Here is a 19,482-nt window from a genome sequence, read left to right as displayed (position 1 = left end):
GAAGGGGAAACACAAAAAAAAAACAACATCTGGACGTTTAATACGATGGAGCGACTATCAATGACTCATAAATAAACCTTTCTACATTGCACGCTTTGTCATCAGGGCGTCCCCATCACAAGGGCGAGCGGCTTTCTATGAGTTTTTAAGCGAGGGATCCGGATGAAGCGTGAAGGAGATGAGAGAGGTGGAGAGGAGAGCAGGCCTGAATGTTTCCTCCTCAGGACTTTCAGGGTTTGGTCTTGGTCCGATGGGTCCTGACATGCACAGGCCCTCCGACATGCCTGCCGTATGAGAGCTGCTGCGTGCCTCGCGGCCTCGCGGCCTCGCTTAACCTGACTGTGCAGCTGCTCTTCTAAGACGGCACCAAAATCTACAGCTACAAAAATAAGACAAACAGCTCTTTCGGAGAATTTTGGCCCGCCGAATCGACACAGATATGATGCTTCTCAGTTATTTTCTGTTACTGAAAAGAAAACATTTGGCGCCCCTCACCACCACTCCCCGCCGCAACTATAAACTGTATAATTTGTCTTTACAATTGTCGTATGCACACCTCCACGCAACACTGTATCCTTATTAACATTAAAAAAAAAGACAAAAGAAATATTGATCAACTTGCAACAAAGAATAACTTTATTAAATAAGATAAACTTTATTGATACCCATAGAGGAAATTCTTTTGACGCTGCAGCAGAACCATTATAAGTGTCAATAAATATGAATATAAGTATAATTTGAGAGACGATTAGAAGACAATGAGAAAATAGCAAAAGAATTTCCGCAAATAAATAAACGGCAAAGAGAACAACATCAAGGATAAGAATGGAAAGGAAAAAAAGGTGAAAATAGACAACCGAAACTAAACAACACAAACAGGGTGACAATAGTATTGACAAGAATAGATAGATAAACAAAAATAGACAGGAAGTGAGTGCGATGAGACCAACAAGGATAAAAAAGACAGCAGAGTTAATGGGAATGGGGTGAGGTTGTGTTAGCACAGATGCACTAGAGTTGAGTGCCGTCCAAACTGCTTTACCGAGTTAGCCTCAAAAAAGCGGGATGATTGTTGTCAATTTTTGGCAGGTTTTTGCGTCTTATCAGCGTGATAGGGGTGTAATGTCTTTGGGTGGCGCCTTCATTTATTTGGCTTCATGCCGTCCGCTGACGACATTTTTAGACACAGAAAACACGCCGGTCTTTCCTCGTCTCCCACCGTAGTCACAGCTCTAAACTTACGCTTCGTCATATTTCCTCATCTTAGCTTTCGGTTGACTTTGGTTTGGCTCATTATCTCTGCCTTTCTCATCATCCATGTTGAATATTTTTCCCCGGCGTCTCTTGAGAGTTTGTTCACTTGCACTTCATATTTCCTAAAAAAAAAAACCTACACCATAGAGCTAAATCTAACACTCGCGCCGCAGCAAGAAGGTCCAAAAACATGCAGGAGGAAACCCCGAATATTGGGAGGGTGAATTGTCGTTCACCTCACGCCCGATGACGATAATTCTCGATTACAAATCTTCTTCGCCGTTGTTCCACGGCTAACCTAGGTCGGGTTGTGGTGAACAGAGATGCTTCCAAGATGTAAAATCCCTCAAGGGTTGAAGGCGCCTCCTGCCAGGTGGGTTTTCCCAGAACGTCTCTGATGGGAGTCGAGCAGGCGGCTCTTTATCAAGCGCCTGAATCTCCTCAGCCGACTGCGTTCAATCTCGCAGGAGCAGCGGCTCTGCTCCCCGCTCGGCGTGGACGCCTCAGCCCGGCCTCCCCGCGGAGGAAACTGATTTGCTTTGACATTTATCATTTACCAGAATGAGCCGCTGCTGTTCTTAAATAGCTTGTGCAACCATCTGGCGTAAAGCGGCGACAGAAGCCGAGCTTCTTTTGATAGACAATTCGCTCCACCCTTCACTTCCTGCTTTTCCACATAGAACGATCATGAATTAGAAAAGAAAAGAGCCTTTCAGAGGTGGCACAGTATTTGCATTTATATCAGATCCGATTCAAATATATTCACGTAATCGAGATCGAATTGAAATCCGTCGGCTCGGCACGATTGAACAGGACACACAGATCAACAGCTTCCAGAAGCTCGTGTTACAATATTGGACTCTCAGCAAATACAAATGTAGTTTTAGCGGTTGGACAGATAGCTCCTAACTCAGAGATTAGACTTTCCCACCACAGGGCAGCAGCAAACCGTGAGATTTGCTGTTCCAAACTGGTGGCAAGAGTGGCATGATTCTATTATGCCTGTTATAATGTGTTACGATAACCTCTCCGGCTACTGCTCTCTACGGTGGGCAAATATTGACTTACTGTGTGATAATGGGAACGTTAACGATGTTCGCGGTTGCGGTTGTAGTGTAGACCTTTGAACACGTTGACACACTTCTCAGAGTTCCATTCACGCCGTAAGTTAGAGCACAGCTTCTATCCAGCTCTACTCCACCTTCTCCCACCGAAAGCGGGTTCCTTTACGACCAGCGTCTCACCACAAATTGTGGAGCCCTGTCATGTAGTCAGGGAAGAGGTTTCTTATTTACGCCCTGGGTGTTTTGGAGACGACTGGAGGAAACCAGAGAATGCAGACATGGGGAGGGCATGGAGGCTCCAGGCGAAGACGCCTCCTATTGGGATCAAACCTTGGGCCTTTTTGCTGTGAGGCGGAAGTGCTAACCACCATGCAGCCCACGAAGGGGGAAAAATATTAATTCATACATTATTTATACTCTTGTCCTGCACTTGGGATTGCAGGGGCAGCGGTGCCGGTTTGGGGTTCACGCCGGACCGGGCGCAAGTGCATCACAGAGACAAAGAACCACTCACCCTCTCATTTACGCATCCGTGCAAATTAGGGTTCGAAAGGATCAACTGCATGTTTTTGGATTGCGGAAAGGGAATCTGTGCATGCATCCATTTATCCATTCATCTGTCTTTTGCTGCTTATCCTGCACTCGGGGTCACGGGGGATGGTGGAGCCATTCACTCAAAATTTATTCAATTAACCTGCATGTTTTTGGACTGTGGGAGGAAACCTGTAGATGCATGGGGTGGGGGCGGGGGGAATGGAGGCTCCAAACTGAGAGGCCAGGAACCTTATTGCTGTAAAGCATAAAGAGAAAATAAATATATGTATGTAGAGACAAACAACCGGCCCTGCGATTGACTGAGGTGAACCCCGATTCTCACCCTCCAGCATCCCCCGTGACCCAGAGTGCAGGATACGCTGCAGAAGATGGATAGATGGATGGAGACAAACAACCACTCATTCACACATCCCTGCAATTTAGGAACTGAATGAACCAACTGCACATTTTTTGGACTGTGGGAGGAAATCTGTGCATACATGGGAGCAGGTTGGGGGGGTGTGTGGAGGCTCCACACTGAGAGGCCAGGAACTATATTACTGTGGTGCAGAAGCGCAACCCACTGCATAAAGGAGATATAAAGATAAAGTTTACCATAACCGTAAAAAAAACAAAAACACAACAGTAAACACGAGTGGTAAGTTCCTGTGTGGCATTAAACACCCCCCATATAAATCAAGCCTACGTCACTTATCAAGCTACGTCACTCATAATGTGCTGTGGCCCCGCCCCTTTTGACATATTACCAATATCCATCCGACCATTTGAGCGCCGGGCTAGGAGGGAGCAGGCCCCGGTAGTCCGTTTTATCATAACGGATAAACTAAACACATTTCCGGGCCGCAAGTCTGAAGAAGAAAAGTCCTCCCGCCGAGATAAAGTGAAGCGAAGTGATTCCCTTGATTCCCCCAAACCGTCCTCTTTGAGAATGTGGAAAACTTGAGTCGAGAGATAGAGGGAGACGAGCGAATGGCAGCTTATTGAACGTCCAACAAGTTGGGGAGGTTTTGTTGTTTTTTTTTTTAATGGCGAAATCTACATGAAAATCCCTCGGCGACGGCGGAACCCGCAGAGGAAGAGAAGCAGCGACAACAGAAGTAGAAGAAGAAGAAGAAGAACAACCGACGTTCGTTTCGAGACTCCACGGCCCGCCTACACGACCGAGAAGCGGATATAGGGTAAGTTTGGCAGCACCGTTACACGCCGGACGTTCACGGCGGTTTATTTTTTCCTTTTGGAGGAAAAAAAACTTTTGGTGTGTTCTTTAGGAGAAAAAACAAACAAACGGGGATATTTTAGTATTTTTGTTTTACCGAAAAACTAGCCATACCATCTCCGGTCGGCACGCGCTCCGGTATTTTTTTTTTAGACACGTCAGGGGAAGAGTCCCGGTCCGGGCCGACACCGAGTTCCGGGGCATCACAAGTTCTTCCCCGTTAATAGACCCCCTACCCGGTGGTTCGACTAGATTGGGTGACGGGGAGACGAGTCGGGGGTTTGCCGGGAGAGGAGAAGTTTGTTCGCCGGGGGCGGAGGGACACACACACACACACGCACACACACCGATAGACGGCCATTGAGGTCGCGGCAGCTGCCACTTCATTCGAAAGTTGTTTTTTTTTCAAGGACCCAACCCCGTCCCGGAGCTCATGACTTTTTTTTTTTTTAATTCATCGTGTCACGGTGAAGTAAGAAGCCCTCCTTTGTCACGACAGAATTAAAAAGTTTAATATCACAACTCGCAGCTTCGATCCCGCTACGTCCGGGAGTCTCGCGGCCAGCCACTCCCTGCGAGCGAGCGGCGTAGCGCGCGTGCACACGGACATGCGCAAATCGTCCAAACATCCCTCTCACCTGTGCCAGGAAACTGGGTCAAACTGCATGCAAGCAGCTGTTTGCAGGAAGGATGGGATTCATTTTCGGGTTGCTTTCTGAGGCGTTTTCGGGGTGCAGCAGGGGTCCCCATACCTGCCCCATCAGCCCGAACAGGTCTACAACAAGTCTAATAGGGACCGGTGCAGTGCCTCTCGCTTATTTTCTGTTGCACCCCTCAAGGAAGAAGAAAACATTTTGCGCCCTCCCCCTTCCACCCTCATAAATATTATCATTTGTCTATAAAATTGTTATATGTACACCTCTGCACAAGATTGTATCCTTATTAACATTAAATAAAATGAAAATAAAGAAATATCAATTTGCAACAAAGATCAACTTTATTAACATAACAGTACTCACTGGTTTACTGAAGTAGCTTTCGCAAGGCGTCATGATTGTTGCCAGTATTTGGCACATTTTCGCTGAAGAAACTCAAGCGGCTTATCAGCGTAATAGGGGTGTAATGTCTTTAGGTGACGACTTAATTTATTTGGCTTCATGCGTCCGCTGCCAACATTATTAGACACAGTAAACACACCAGTCTTTCCTTGTCTCCCACCGTAGTCACAGTGAAGCTCTCCCACCGTAGTCACAGTGAAGCAAAGGGCTACATTTGTTTTGTCATATTTCCTTGCCTTAGCTTTCGGTTGACTTTAATTTGTCTCATTAGCTCCGTCTCTCACCGGCTTTCTTATCATCCCTGTTGAATATTTTTCCCCGGTGTCTCTTGAGGGCTTGTTCACTGTACTATGTATCTCTTGGATTGTGCTGTGTGTGCGCACGCTGGGTGCAAAAAAAAAAAACTTATACCATAGAGCTAATACTACACCATAAGCATGTTCTCCAGGTTCACATCAACCCCCCTTGCATCCCTCCACTATTTGAGAGGCAATGGACTGACGTGTTGTTTACATTTTTACACCACCTAATGTAAGGTACTTGCTTGACTACTTGTCATATCTGTGAAAGGTGCTATATTGAGGAAATAAACCATCCATCCATCCATCCATCCATCTTCTGCTGCTTATCCTTTACTCGGGGGGAGGGGGATGCTGAAGCCTAGCCCATTGGGCAAAAGATGGGCGACACCTGAACTGGTCACCACATACATAAACAACCATTCAGTCACTCACATTAGGAGCAATTTTCCCAATATTTCCCCAATTAACCTGCTTCATATTTTTGGTGTGTGGGAGGAAAGCGGAGAACCTGGAGAAACCCACGCAGACACGGGGAGAACATGGAAAGTCCACACAGAAAGTTCCCCTTGCTGGAATCGAAACAGGTTCCTTCATGCTGTGAGGCTGAAGCTTTACTATTTCGCCCAAAGAAATAAACATTATTATTATAGTTGTTAAAAGTAAGTCTGGGAAAAAAATATTTTATTCAAAACATAAAGAGTAATATGGATAATGATGGTGGTTAGATCAGTGTTTCCCAACCTTTTTGAGCCATCGCACATATTTTACATTAGAAAAACACACGACACCGCCACCAAATGAATATGTCAAATGCATTTTTGATGAAATAGAATGAAACTCGTCTCAATTTACTTAACCGAAAAACATTTAATTGTTCCACCTGTCAGTGCATGCTGCTCGCATAGATAGATGTACGAAGACACATTCTTTGAATAAATAATTGTTGGACTAATCAGGGGCAAAGGGGCATTTTCCACGGCACACCTGATGATCTCTTACGGCACAGTGGTTGGGAAACACTGGGTTAGGTCCTATGTGCCTGAACACAATCAGAATGGTTTTAATGAAGACAGCAACTCTCCGTTTTTATGCATGCAAAAGTAAAATTTTACAGTCTTTAATACTATTTGAATGCCGTAATAAAATGGTTATTGCAGCAGTGGCCCCCAAGCCAACTTGAGATTACAGATGTAAGGTCTAGGGATCTTCCAAAGCACCAGAGCATCACTGATTTCCCAACCAAAATAGTTTTATGATATAAAAAAGGCCACTGCCATCGCTTTGTAGACGAAAAAGAGTTTCAATCTTATCTAGCTAATTGACTATCCCTGACAAATATATTTAATGTTGTAAATGTTGCATGAAGCACAATTTGAACCAAAATTAGCAATCAGTTGCTAATATTAAAACAACAACAACAACAACAATGCCCTTATTAATGTTACACGATTACACAATAAGTCTGTCTTCATGAGGGGCTTTCTCTGTCTGGATTTGTACTCTTTGATCACCAATACATACACACATTGTGTGTGCATGCGTGCGTGTGTGTGTGTGAGAGAGAGACCTTTTCAGTGGATACACAGCTGATCTGTTGATCTGTTTTCTATAATATTCAAGATTAACCGTGTTTATTGTCACATGTACAGTGTAATTCCTACTTTTCTGTCCACAGTGCATTGGGATATGTGCTGGTAGAAGAGTGGAAAAAGATGTCCTTAGAGTGGAGGAGTCTGCTGTAATTGAAAAAAAGTCTGCAGGCGGCTGCAGAGCAAGCAAACACGTCTGTCACGGAGGGCACTATGTTGCAAATACAAATTTTTGATAAATCAATAATTACAATTTCTAAAAGCTTCCAACTTCACTTTGTTCTGACCCAGTTGGATGAACCCAACATGCAGTGACTGATTCATTTTGAAGGATATTCAGACATCGCAGTGGGGTGGAAAGAATGGTTGGCATCCATGGCATTGAATTACCACCATGTGGGCAAAGTACTTCCCACTTTGTGCCCTCCATTGTGACATCAAGCCTCTGTTTAGGTTTGTATGTCCGAAATGGTAAAATAAGAGCGTGTTATCATCAAAATGTCATCTATCATATTGTTTGGGGCTGTATTACGGATGTAACAGGTTCAGTAGCAGCCTGTTTGCAGTAACCCCCCCCACCTCTTTTTTTATAAGTGCTATTTTCCTTCAAAAGGCTCCATCTACTTGACCACACAGTGAGTGATGCTAACCATGACTCTGCATCGCTGTGTTTTTCCTCATTAAATTTTTAATCTGCAAAGGTCTATGGACAAAAGACTCGTTGGGCAATTTTTTTTCCCACCTTGTAAATACATGCATAGGTGGGTTACATTTTCATGGTAAATTAGTTTTATAGTGAGACATTCATTGGCTTTCTTTTTAGACAAAGGTGACATGCTGGATGACTTGGGATCTCCTCTCATTAGGCCCAGAAGTTCCCTCTCCTGAGTAGTGGTATGCGTCTTTGGACTTATTCTCTCACACTTAATGACTGCAATTATGCAGCTGTTGGGGGAAATAAAAACACCATTTAGACTCCAGGTGTTGTTACCTCCACCTTTTACTGCCTGAAGGTATATTCTGCAGAGAGCAGATGAGAGGACAGAAGCAGCAAGGCCAGCTAAATTGCAGCTGACACATAAACGTAAACTGAGAGTATTACAGAGGTCACAATATACAGATGAGGCCACGTCCGTGTGAAGTTCAGTGTTGTGATAAGCCACCTACTATGAGTGACAGCTGTTTACATTGAACATTGATTTTCATCTGGGCATGTCATTCAGTCCTGTAAGAGAATATTGTATGTCACGAGGTACTGCAATTCAGGCCAACCAAATGTTACAGTTGTCTATTGTCATTTGTTTACTGCTTATGTAATACTTCCAGGGCCTAACTGGTGGCTTGCTTGTTGCATGGAAGTTAAATGAATGAATGAATGAGTCAATGATATTTTGTTTTAATTCTTCTATTTTGTTTGTCCTGCTATTTGATGGAAAGCGGTCTATATATAAATCTTATTGCTGCAATTATTATGATTGTTATTCCTAAACCCCCCAAACCGGATCATAAGCCTAAGAAAGCTCTGTGGATAATTTTTTGTAGTGTGCGGTTGTTATTGAGATAATCCGCATGAAAAATGTGCCATAGAAAAACTCGGGCTGTATTACACAACTCGTCTGAGTTTGAAAAAAATAATCACAACATCAATGAACAAATTCACAAGTCAACTGTGACGTCCAGAGTGCAAGAAAACACCACCAGTGACTTTGTTTCGCTTCACTAACCTGATTGAAATTTACAAATTATAATGAGCAAAAAAATAAAAAAAGGAAAGCAGGAACTAGTTATATCAGTTTTCTTTTCAGGGAAATGTCATGTCATCTATCTACATCACAGCTTGGCAGGGAAACCTGAGTTTACTCTGGCATCGGTGGGATCTGCTGACCTGTTTGTACCAGCCACGTTCCCCAGCTAACCATTAATCTCAAGTCAGTTAGTAACATGTTGAAGACATGATCAATCCTGGAGCCTCCCGCTCACCCATCATACAGTAACATCTGGATATGCGGCGCTTTTTTGCTTCCTTGAAATTATGAACATTTTTGTTCTTGAAAGGTACAGCAATTCAGCTTCATTTACCATTCATTTACACTGTGGTTCATTTTAGATAAACTACAGTAGGAATTACCAGCATGTGCTCAATGTGAATCGCATGAGTGTGTTTGCACTTGTTGTAAATGTGAGCATTTTGAAAATACCCTGTAATTGCTGGGATTGTGGCATGAAAGAATGCAATCGGGGTCAATGAAATCCTTGCACTGATTAACTTCCAAGAGATAGGACATCTGTTGCAGAGGGGGTGAGGTGAAATGAAACTTCTGTTAAAAAAAAGTCATACTGCGGGAGCTTCTGGGGGTTTATTGTAGGCTTATCGGTGTAAAGTCCACACCCACAGATTTGTCAGGTGGTGAGAGTTACTTATCAGTCCTTGCCACATGTACGTCTTCAAATCGAGGATGTTCCTTTACGCACTGAAACCATTTTTCCTCAATTAAGAACAAGGCAGATTTGCGCGAGCACAGGATCTGCCGGAGAAAGGCACTCATGTCTTTTCTTCTTCCTTTTACTTCTTCTTCTTGTTCATTGTGGTTATTGGGCAGTGGACATCTGCAGAGCAGCATTACACTGCTTCTCTTTGCTTCCGCACGGTACCGTAACGCCAGTCTGAGCCTAATACCGAAGTCCACAGGTGAGTTTATCAGTTGCCTGGAGGTCCTGTGGCTGTTTCCACACTGTTATAAGCAAGGTGTTAAATGCTGTAAAGGTATTTATCCACCTGTTTGTAACATGTCTGTGGCTTTTTGGGGTCCTTGTTTTGATTTAAGCGCACACCTCGGATTAACGGTGCTCGATCTGTAGGTTTCAGTGGAGCTGAGACATGCTCAAGATGTTATGATGCATCTTGAAGAATCTGCATGGCCCCTTGGAGGGATTAAATCAAAAATAAAAATGCAGTTCTTTAGTTTCCTTCATTTCTTTCATTGTTCATTGTGGCTGTCCTGCTTTATGTTGAAAACAAAGAACTGGCATCAATCAGTTATTGGTATTGGTCTTGAAATGGTTAATGGTTGTCATTTTATTTTCCTCTTCAAATCTCATTTAACAAACCAGTAACCTAAATTCAAAGTTATCGAACCAATAAAGGATCTTCTGGATCCCCCTCCCCTCATCTCAAAGTTTTATAACAACATAAAACAAATATACCGTTTAACGGTCTTTGAAATCGTCTTTTGAATAAATAAACGCAGGTAAAAAGGCAGATTTAACAGCCAGGGGAACGGTATGATCTTTTGGAAGTGCAGGTTGTTTTTGGATCTGTTGCTGTTCAAACAGCTGTGTACCCGTATCTGATGGCAGCACAGAACAACACACACACAAAGTTGGCCCCCTGGTGTGTTTCCTGCCAGACATGGTTTGCTCCAGTTTGTCTGCTTCGCTGTTCCCCACTACTTCTTTTTGACACAGAGGTTCCACTGGGGAAAAAAAAACGTGACACACGGCGAGGAATAACAAGACACCACACTCAATATATGGCTTGAACATTCTGGGTGTTTCAATCTGATTCTTGGTTACACTTGTATGTGGATTTGTAGAGCACAGAGATGCTGTTTGGTAGAAAAAAAGATTACTGAAATATTCCGTTCATCTCAGAACGTGTGATTTCAGGCTGCGGTAATATCAGGTTAGTCAATGCGCTCCTGCCTCACAGCAACAGCTTAATTCCAGTGGTTGATGAGATGTTTCACATGTGTGGTATCTATGTTCTCCTGGTTTCTCTCCAGGTTCTATGTCCTTTTCAAGCAACAGTTAGTAAGTTAAAGTGAGCTCCTGCCACAGGTGTGAATGGTTGGATGTCTCTACACATAGTCCTGTGATTGACAGTTGCTCGGTCGAGGTTACCCTCTGCCTGATTTGAAACTGCATTTTAGAAAAGATGCTGATTTGGACAACTGATCATTTTGTGCCCACGAAAAGTAGCAGGTACTAGGAAAAATCTTGATAAAAATGTAACTTTTCTGTTGTATGGCATTCAAACTTGTCTCTGCCCGTCTGTCGTCCGGCTTCACGGCTGTGTGACTTCTGATTTGAAAGCCAGTTTAGTCCTTAATGCGTTCTTCCATTGTCTGAGGACAACCAGTCCTCCCTCCATCCCCATGTTCCATTTGCAACAGGAAGTACCCAGAAGCAACGTCTGTCGTTAGCGCCCGGGGGAGATTAATCACGACCGATCGATACCGATTCCTGTCAGCTTTCTGTTTACTCTCCTTCCTCTCAGGATATTGTCATGTTGTGGGTTGTTGCTACATTTATCAGATGGAAGCTGAGGGGAGATCTGATGGGAGACAAAGTCCCCCCTTTTTTAATTCCCGTCTTATCACAGCCCACGGAATCCATCTGCTTTCCTGTTATTCCCTAGGATGTTGTCCTGGTTGAGCGAGACTGTGTGGGCCGACTGGCTTTGGTTTCCTGAGGGCCACGGCTGGGCTGACCTTCAGGACCACGATGGAAAGGTCTTCCCCAAACCGCGGGACCTGTGGGCGACCATCCCCATTGCTTTCTGCTTCCTGGTTATTAGACAAATTTTTGAAAGGTGAGTCATTGTTTGTGTTTTATGACTATTCAGGGATGGGCTGCACATCTCCTTCCCATGATTTAGCATTATAATCCATCTCCATTTAAGGCTTAACACCTGTGGAGGGAGATTTAAATTCAGCCTTGCCGATGACGTTCCCCCTTTCTGCATACTGGACTATCATTATTCACGGAGAACCACAAAGGAATACAAATGTCGTTGTGTCTGTGTGGACTTTGTGGAGATGAATAGGCTCCGGCAGAGATTTCAAACTATCCAGACCAATTTACAAGTTGAGAAACAACTAGGAATTACTCACTTATTATTTCTAAGCCCTGCGAGCCCAGCCCTTTGCTATCTGCCAGCTGAAGGTATTTGTGTGTGTGTGTGTGTTTTCTACTCAAGGACGGTAGCGAGTCCCCTGGCCCGTCTTCTGGGAGTGCGCGACAAGCAGCGCGTTTGCGCCGCTCCAAATCCAGCACTGGAGTCCTTTTTCTGCAGCACCTCCAAGCATCCCACACAGGTGATCACCCTGCACACCCCGGGGAGGCCAACCCTTGCTGCCGCATACCTGCCGCTCTGTCACTTTGTGACGTTAGTTTTGAGAATGAAGAAATTGTCCTAAACCTATTCCTCAACCATGTGCCTACTAAAGATGGGTCTTACTCTTCTCCCCTTGTCCCGCTTTTGTCGCCAGAGCTCCGTCGAGAGGTTAAGTCAGCAGACAGGCTGCTCGGTGCGGCAGATCCAGCGCTGGTTCAGACGACGGAGGAACCAGGACCGGCCTAGCAAAGTCAAAAAGTTTCGGGAAGCCAGGTAGCTGTGCATTTTCAGCGCGACGGGACCCGCACCTTTGCCGTCCTGTCTTTGTGGGCCTGATGTTGTGTATCAGATAGGACTGCAGGCGTGCAAACACAGGAACCTATTTACTTTTATTTATTCTAATGTTGGTGAGCTGTCCAGGAGATCGCGAGGGTGTTTTTCATTGTATTTGTTTTTGCTTCTTTGGGTGGGAGAGGATTTCGTCTCAAGATTTGGAAAACAATAGTAACAAAATACGAGCTGGACGCAGAGGAGGGCGGTGGAAGCGGCGTGTAGCTTTAAAATGTAAACAGTGATTTTCCTGTCAGCTGTCAAAAGCAAGTTAAGACAGAATGAATGATTAAATGTTAAGTATTTATAATATTTAGGGAAGCTTTAAATGACACCGTGAAGTATGTGTCGGGTTTCGGAGGTTTTTGACTTAAATTCCGTTCCTGTGTTGTGTGACACTGATTCAGAACGAGCTTTGTGAGATAATTGTATATTCTCTTGCAGTTGGAGATTTACCTTTTACCTTATTGCTTTCTTTGCTGGCCTGGCTGTCCTGATCGATGTAAGTGCTGTCTGAGACTTTCCTTTTTAATTCTTAACTCTAGAAAAACTGAAGAGCGAAGTAAGTCGCAACCACAGACATCTCGGCTGATCCGCCTGCAATGGCATCTTAATTGACACACTTTTGTTTGCTACCCACAAACATCGTTGAAGTTTTGTGCGAAAGTGCTGTTCGAACGCCGGCCGCCTCATTAATAAGTCACGCTGATCTCCTCTCAGAAACCATGGTTCCACGACTTGAAGCTGATGTGGGACGGCTTCCCGAAAATGGTAAGACCCGAAAAACCCTCCGCCTCTTCCGCTCGAGTTCTCGTTTTACCTTTTCCCTGTTACAGCTCATATCACTCAACAGCTAACTTTCCGCTGAGTCATTTCTTCACCCCAAGTGTCTGAAGGTAAAGATCTTCTGTCTCTCTCTCTCCTTCCACCCCATCCCCTTGCCTCCCCCAGCCACTGTTGCCTTCCCAGTACTGGTACTACATGATTGAACTGGGCTTTTACATCTCACTCATCTTTAGCGTAGCATCCGATGTCAAACGCAAGGTAAGTGACATGAAACCGGCCGCTAAACATTTACACACCCGTCCACGGGTCGGTGATGTGCTCCAGGAGGAGACCGAGCGGTACAGATGGTCAGGACTTTAGACCCCAACCCTCCAACTGTCAATGATACCCTCCTTCACAACAAGCTAATTCTGCTGATAATCAGTCTTAAATGACCAGCTACAGCTCAACACCAGAGAGGCGTTTTTGTATCTCAGATTTATCAGTGTCAGGCCAGTAAAGTCATCAGACCGTTATCACTCCGTGTTAGAGACTCCGTGTTCCCCCGTAAGATCGTATGATGTCGGCGGCCATGTGGGTATCGGGTGCTTCCTGCTTCCCACTTCCTGCTTCGGTCGTCCCTCTCGCTTTAGTCCGTTTGGATCGCAGTAAGAGAGATGTTCTTCCACGAGACGTCCCGCCGTTAATGTGTGACCACGGCTCTGCCGGACTCTTTCCGCGGAGAGAAAAATTGACCATTTGCTTCACAGGGCTAAACATTCCTGTGAAAGGCAGCAGTTTTCTGGTGCCAGCCCTTGTTTTATCAGTCCAGGTTGCTAACGCAGCAACCTTTCTTTTTTTTCCCAGAAAAAAACACTTTGTGTTGAAACACTATAATCTGAGGATTTGTGTTGTAATTTTTGCTGAATTGTTTTTCCCCCTCGTATATGGATTAAATTTCTCTTTATTGCTGCTATTAGGAGAGTAAATCATTTGCAGAAGAATGTGACAAACTGTCGATAAGTGACCGAGCTTTACAGCTTTTCCAATAAGTTACCAGCTGCTGTTGAATCTCGTTTTTTATCTTCTCTCTCTCTCTTTCTCTGTCAATCTATTTCCACCTCCAGGATTTCAAAGAACAAATCATTCACCATGTTGCCACGGTGGTCCTCATCAGTTTCTCCTGGCTGGTTAACTACATCAGGGGAGGGACGCTGATCATGTTAGTGCACGATGCCTCCGACTACCTGATGGAGGTATGAGGCCGTGCTAACGTAAAACAAAAGTATATCCATAAATCAGCTGAACCACTCCATCAGCTTTTTTTAACAATTTGTTAAATTAGCTGGAAGCGTTAATTTTCCTCAGACTAACTAAACCGTAGCATCGCAGCATCGTTCTAATTAAAATGGAATAGCTGCATCGAGGGTTCTCCCTGCTGGCGACTCGACGGGCTGCAACATATCAAATTTTAAAATGCACAAAGATGCAAATCAAATGATAGAATTGAACATACTTGACGTTCTCTCTCAGCCTGTGGCCCGGCCGTGCTGCTTTCCTCTAACTAGCTTTTGCATGTATGTATGCGGCAGATGTATATTACATGGATCTCAACCCAGATTCTCGTAAACACAATGTCCTTCTCCAGTGATCTATTCAGACGCAGAAACAGACGTGGGATCTCTGATCTCAGCTGGTCGGAAAATCTTCATTGTACAAATGAGATTCTGACCTTTATTTTCCTTCAAATTTGCATAAAATGGAAATTCATGTGGCATAGACAAACAGCCTTATTATCTTTGAAAATTGTTCAAATTGTCAAATCCCAGGGTAGCATGTTTCTTTTTAGTGGAGGGAAGATGGATGTAGGGAATGATCTGGTTAGATGGCTGCCCTCTGCAGCCAGCTCTCACGCTGCCCCCCAGAGGCAAACAAGTGAAAACGTTGATGTCTGCCTCTCCTTCCAGTCAGCCAAGATGTTCAACTATGCAGGTTGGAGGAGAACCTGCAACCTCATCTTCACATTGTTCGCAGCGGTTTTCATCGTCACGCGCCTGGTGATCCTCCCCTTCTGGTAAAGAAACCGTCACTACAAAAACCCAGCTCCTATAAACATTGAGGCTTGGACAAAGCACACTCAGACTGCTGTCATCATTCTCATAGTTGTTGTGTTTATACCACCTTTTTGTTTTCTTTGCATTAACATTTTATGCGGATTTTTTTTGTTTGTTTTTTGTAATTTAATTCTACTCTCATTAGTGATTTCAAAAAAAAAAAAAAAGAGAGAAACAAATGCAGCCGTCTGGCGTTATGCAACCAGTAAAATCGTCATGGCTCCACTCCCACACAGTCCTCCAGATCAGAGGATGTAAAGGCAGAGGTGGGAGGGCCAGCTAATGAGAGCAGACACACTCGTGCATCACAAAGATACTGGTCAGCGTGTAAAAGGCCATTGCATCGGTGCTTGTATTTGATTTAGAAATCTCGTATTCCCACTTATTTAGTAAGAGACTTGTTTTAGCCTGCAAAACAACAGACACTGTTGTCTTTGGCCGCCGGCTCGGTGAGCGTAGGTGGTCCTGACTGGACTCTCTGTTCTGCCTCTCGTGCCTGCACAGGATCATACACACCACATGGATTTACCCCCTGACCCTCTACCCGCCCTTCTTCGGGTTCTACTTCTTCAACGGGCTGATGCTGGTGCTGCAGGCTCTGCACATCTTCTGGGCCGCTCTCATCCTGCGCATGGTTGTGAAGTTCCTACCAGGCAATGTATGAACCTCGGCGCTGAATTTCCCGCTATGTTCGGGGAGGAGTCCTGCATGATCACATACAGCTGTGTGTGCGAGATCTTGTTCTATGTATGCCGTAATTTCTGGACTATTGAGCGCACCTGAATATAAGCTGCAGCGGCTAAATCTATGTGCACATATATACACCGCACTTGTCTATAAGCTCCAGGTGTCCACATTGTAAAGTGAGATATTTACACTGAAAGATTTTTTAAAAACTTTTAATCAAATCGTTTTTTCCGAATAGTGCCTGTAACACAGCCGATGAAATAGATGAATAATAAATAACATAAGGAAAAATCCTTCCATCCATCCATCCATCCATCCATATACTATCCCCGTTTTGTCCTACTCTAGCTGATCGCTATCTCTGTCTTCATCCTGCGAACTAAAACTATTAAAGTCGTCTTCTTCGGAATCTGAATTGAACGGCCTCAGAATTTCACGGTCATGTCATTGGTCCAATGTGACGAAGCTTAATGTTTTCGCATCATGAAGCTCCTTTGCCCCCCTAAAAAATCCATAAATTAGCCGCTTTGTTGTTTAAACCGCAGTGTTCAAAGTGTGTGAAAAAAGTAGCATCTTATAATCTGGAATTTACGGTGTGTATATATGTGTGTGTGTGTGTGTGTGTGTGTACTGAATATATTTTTATATTGAAGTATGATACTCTGTAGCCTTGGCTAAAAAAAGAAGCATTTGCAGTGAATATTTGCTTCCTGTAAATTACCATGTTTTCAAACTTTTCCAACCCAATGTCCCTATTCAGTCACTTTTTTAAATTACTGAGCGCTAAAAAAAAGTGCAAGGCATTGCCTTATATTCTAAAAAAGGACTTGCATATTTAGACGGTCTTATTAGTTATGCAGTTTCTTGTCATAGTACAATTTTCATGTTTTTTTTTCCACAACGCCTTGAGACAGGAATGTACAAATGCTGTCTTTGCAGGACATCGTGGAGGACGAGCGCAGCGACAAAGAGGAGACTGAATCGGAGGACGAAGACGATCGCGAACGGAAGGAAAAACTGAGAAATGGCCACGTGCAGAACGGCCACACCCCTCTCAACAACAACCGCAGGAAGAGGGACTGACCGGGACCCGAGGCCGCGGGGTGGGGAGATGGGGGCCTTCGCATGTGGACTCCGCCTGAAAGCCAAAGAAAGAATGGGAGCACGGCATGTAGAGCGAGGCTTCGCGCGCACACACACACACACACACACACACTCACCCAAAAACACCCATGCAGTGTATCTACACTAATTTCCAAAACCGCGGTAGTCCAACATTTCCACTCCTTGGTGGATTGCACTATTAGATGAGGAGAGGAAGGAGGATGGTAGTGGAGAATCAGAACCAGAGAGATCCTGGCTGGTTTTGGGGCCACGTGCACTCCCTTCTCCTCTCGCTCCTCAAACCAGGTGTCGCTCTGTTGACCAAGTTGCCAAATGTCAAAACTGCCTGGGTGTAGCTCTGTGTCGGAGTGTGGGGAAGGGAGGCGCCGTGGCGTTTTCCTTCCCGTGCCCACCTGTCGGCACGCCTCCACTGTACCGCCATGCCGGCGGCCACGGGTGACCGAGGAACCGCCTTCCTACGGATCGCGATCCGGTCCGAGCCTATTTACCCAAGTCAACACTTGATAAGGAATCTGCGCAAGTTCGCCCCGCAGCTCCCGCATTTGTCGTGCCGCTTGAACATATTTGTTACCAGTAACTCGCAAAGCAAAAAATAATTTTCTGGTAAACTAAATTTTAACCATTTGAGACCATTGGAGAAGGTGCTACGTTTGTCACGCGTGTTGAAACGTGCCTTTGTGGAAAGTTGTCTTAAGTCCTTTGTCGTTTGGGAAGCAGAACGCACAGAGTCAGAATCATTTTAAAATCAAATTTTCTTTATACTTTTAGTTTTTTTAGATTTTTTTTTTTTTTTTTTTTTTTTTTTTGAAGTTACGTGATTTTATTTTCGCATTGTTGCCTATTAACCTTCCGCCCAGATGACAGTTAAAGTGTGGGAGGAAGGTGTTGAGCACAAGCCAAACCAATCGATAAGTGTTATTCCCTGAGGGCTGGAAGAGTCAATAGCAGTTTTTTCAGTGTTGTTTTTCCCATCCATCCAAAGATGCACTTTATGTTTTCCTCTACAACTCATTGACTAAATATATACTTTTTAAAAAAAAAAAAACCTTTGTTACGTTCTAAATCAAATCCGATTTATAAGGTATTTTCAAAGGTTTGTAATATGATTTTTTTTTTTTTTTTTTTTTAATTTTCTTGCTTCGTATTTATCCTCTCCGTTTCCCGCCTGAGAACTGCCTTTCTTAAGGGTTGAGTTCATTTTGTTTAAAAAAAAAAAGAGAAAGAGCCGTAAAAGTAGTGAATAAAGAGGTTAAACGGAAATGCCACATCATGGTTTACATTTAGTACGAACACTGAATGTGCAAGTGCCTTCATCATTTCAAGCGCAGGTTTAATATTGACCGTAAATTCAACTACTCTTGTGCACCATCATGCACGGTGACTGTATCTCCAACCCTCCTCAGTGCCTCGTCACGACGACCAATCGCCCGCCACTCCCTCCAAAGAGCTTTGCTTCTGTAAAAGTGTTTTTATTCTGCATCAAGTGTCGCTGACATGTAATATCATAATCGCCGTGATAAACAAAAATGACAATAATAATAATGATTGTGGATAAATCTTCCGTGTCCTGGGCTTTTTTTTTTTTTTTTTTTTTTTTTTTCCAATGACGTCTTTTAGTCCAGATTGACGGCTTTGTGATCCGTCGAGTTTTCTGACCTCAACGACGGAGAGTTTATTAATGAAACCATGCTTGTTGGGTCTTGGCTGGAGCTGTTATCTCCCTCCCTTCTTTGTCCTCCTGTTATGGCTGCATTCTGAAAGGCCTCCTTGGTTAATTGAAAACCGTGCGATATCACTTTACATCCACCCACGCATCTCACCCTCCACTCTATCCCGGTCTCAGGCAGCCGCACAAATTTCATTTAAAATTGGTAGAGTCGGTTTCCACCCCGGGCTCAACGTTTTATTTGCTAATGCGTCTCCTGTTTCTCCTCATCCAGCGTCTGGACTTCCCTTTTCCACGCCTCCTCCCGAAATCTTTGCTTTCCTTTCACGTGCACCTTCTCGCCACCAACCCCGTGCATTGTCTCCCATTCAGCGCCGTGTAACGAGTAAACCCGGCCGCGGCCGCCATACCTGTGGCGGGAAGTCTCAATTGGTGACTTGAGCAAAGCTCGGTTTGACAGCCGGACAAAAGCATGCAGGGTGTTGATCCGCTTGTGAACTGTGTAGCCGTTATTCAATTCCTGCTTAAGTATTAATAAAGGTTTACACGCCAAGGCCTCAGTATCTTGTGCGTGTGTGTGTTTGTGTTGGTGAGGGCTGCTCGTTTTTCCCGGTGCGATCACGAGCAGAGAGCACCGGCCG

At 44.4% G+C, this 19,482-nt stretch overlaps 1 protein-coding gene across 1 annotated transcript; it reads left to right on the top strand.

Annotated features, from left to right (window-relative positions):
• Positions 1 to 3,823: 3,823 nt before the first annotated feature.
• Positions 3,824 to 18,731, top strand: cers2a (ceramide synthase 2a). Its single transcript, XM_086177827.1, has 11 exons — positions 3,824 to 4,051; positions 11,456 to 11,629; positions 12,017 to 12,134; positions 12,309 to 12,427; positions 12,929 to 12,986; positions 13,205 to 13,255; positions 13,436 to 13,528; positions 14,377 to 14,505; positions 15,217 to 15,323; positions 15,868 to 16,021; positions 16,990 to 18,731. The coding sequence occupies exons 2-11, from the start codon at positions 11,457 to 11,459 to the stop codon at positions 17,131 to 17,133; spliced, it is 1,146 nt and encodes a 381-aa protein (XP_086033953.1). The 5' UTR covers positions 3,824 to 4,051; position 11,456; the 3' UTR covers positions 17,134 to 18,731.
• Positions 18,732 to 19,482: the final 751 nt, after the last annotated feature.

This window comes from Fistularia commersonii, chromosome 30, assembly GCF_037954325.1.
Source record: "Fistularia commersonii isolate RoL2024-O1a breed Wild chromosome 30, RoL_Fcom_v1.0, whole genome shotgun sequence".
Lineage (NCBI taxonomy): Eukaryota > Metazoa > Chordata > Actinopteri > Syngnathiformes > Fistulariidae > Fistularia > Fistularia commersonii.
The sequence above is the reverse complement of the archived record's forward strand: the minus strand, read 5'-3'. Positions and strand labels throughout refer to the sequence as shown.

Coding starts and splice junctions, on each gene's coding strand:
- cers2a (XM_086177827.1), top strand. CDS start 11,457: ATGTTGTCCTGGTTGAGCGAGACTGTGTGGGCCGACTGGCTTTGGTTT. Junction 11,630..12,016: donor ATTAGACAAATTTTTGAAAG/GTGAGTCATTGT, acceptor TTTCTACTCAAG/GACGGTAGCGAGTCCCCTGG. Junction 13,529..14,376: donor CATCCGATGTCAAACGCAAG/GTAAGTGACATG, acceptor TTCCACCTCCAG/GATTTCAAAGAACAAATCAT.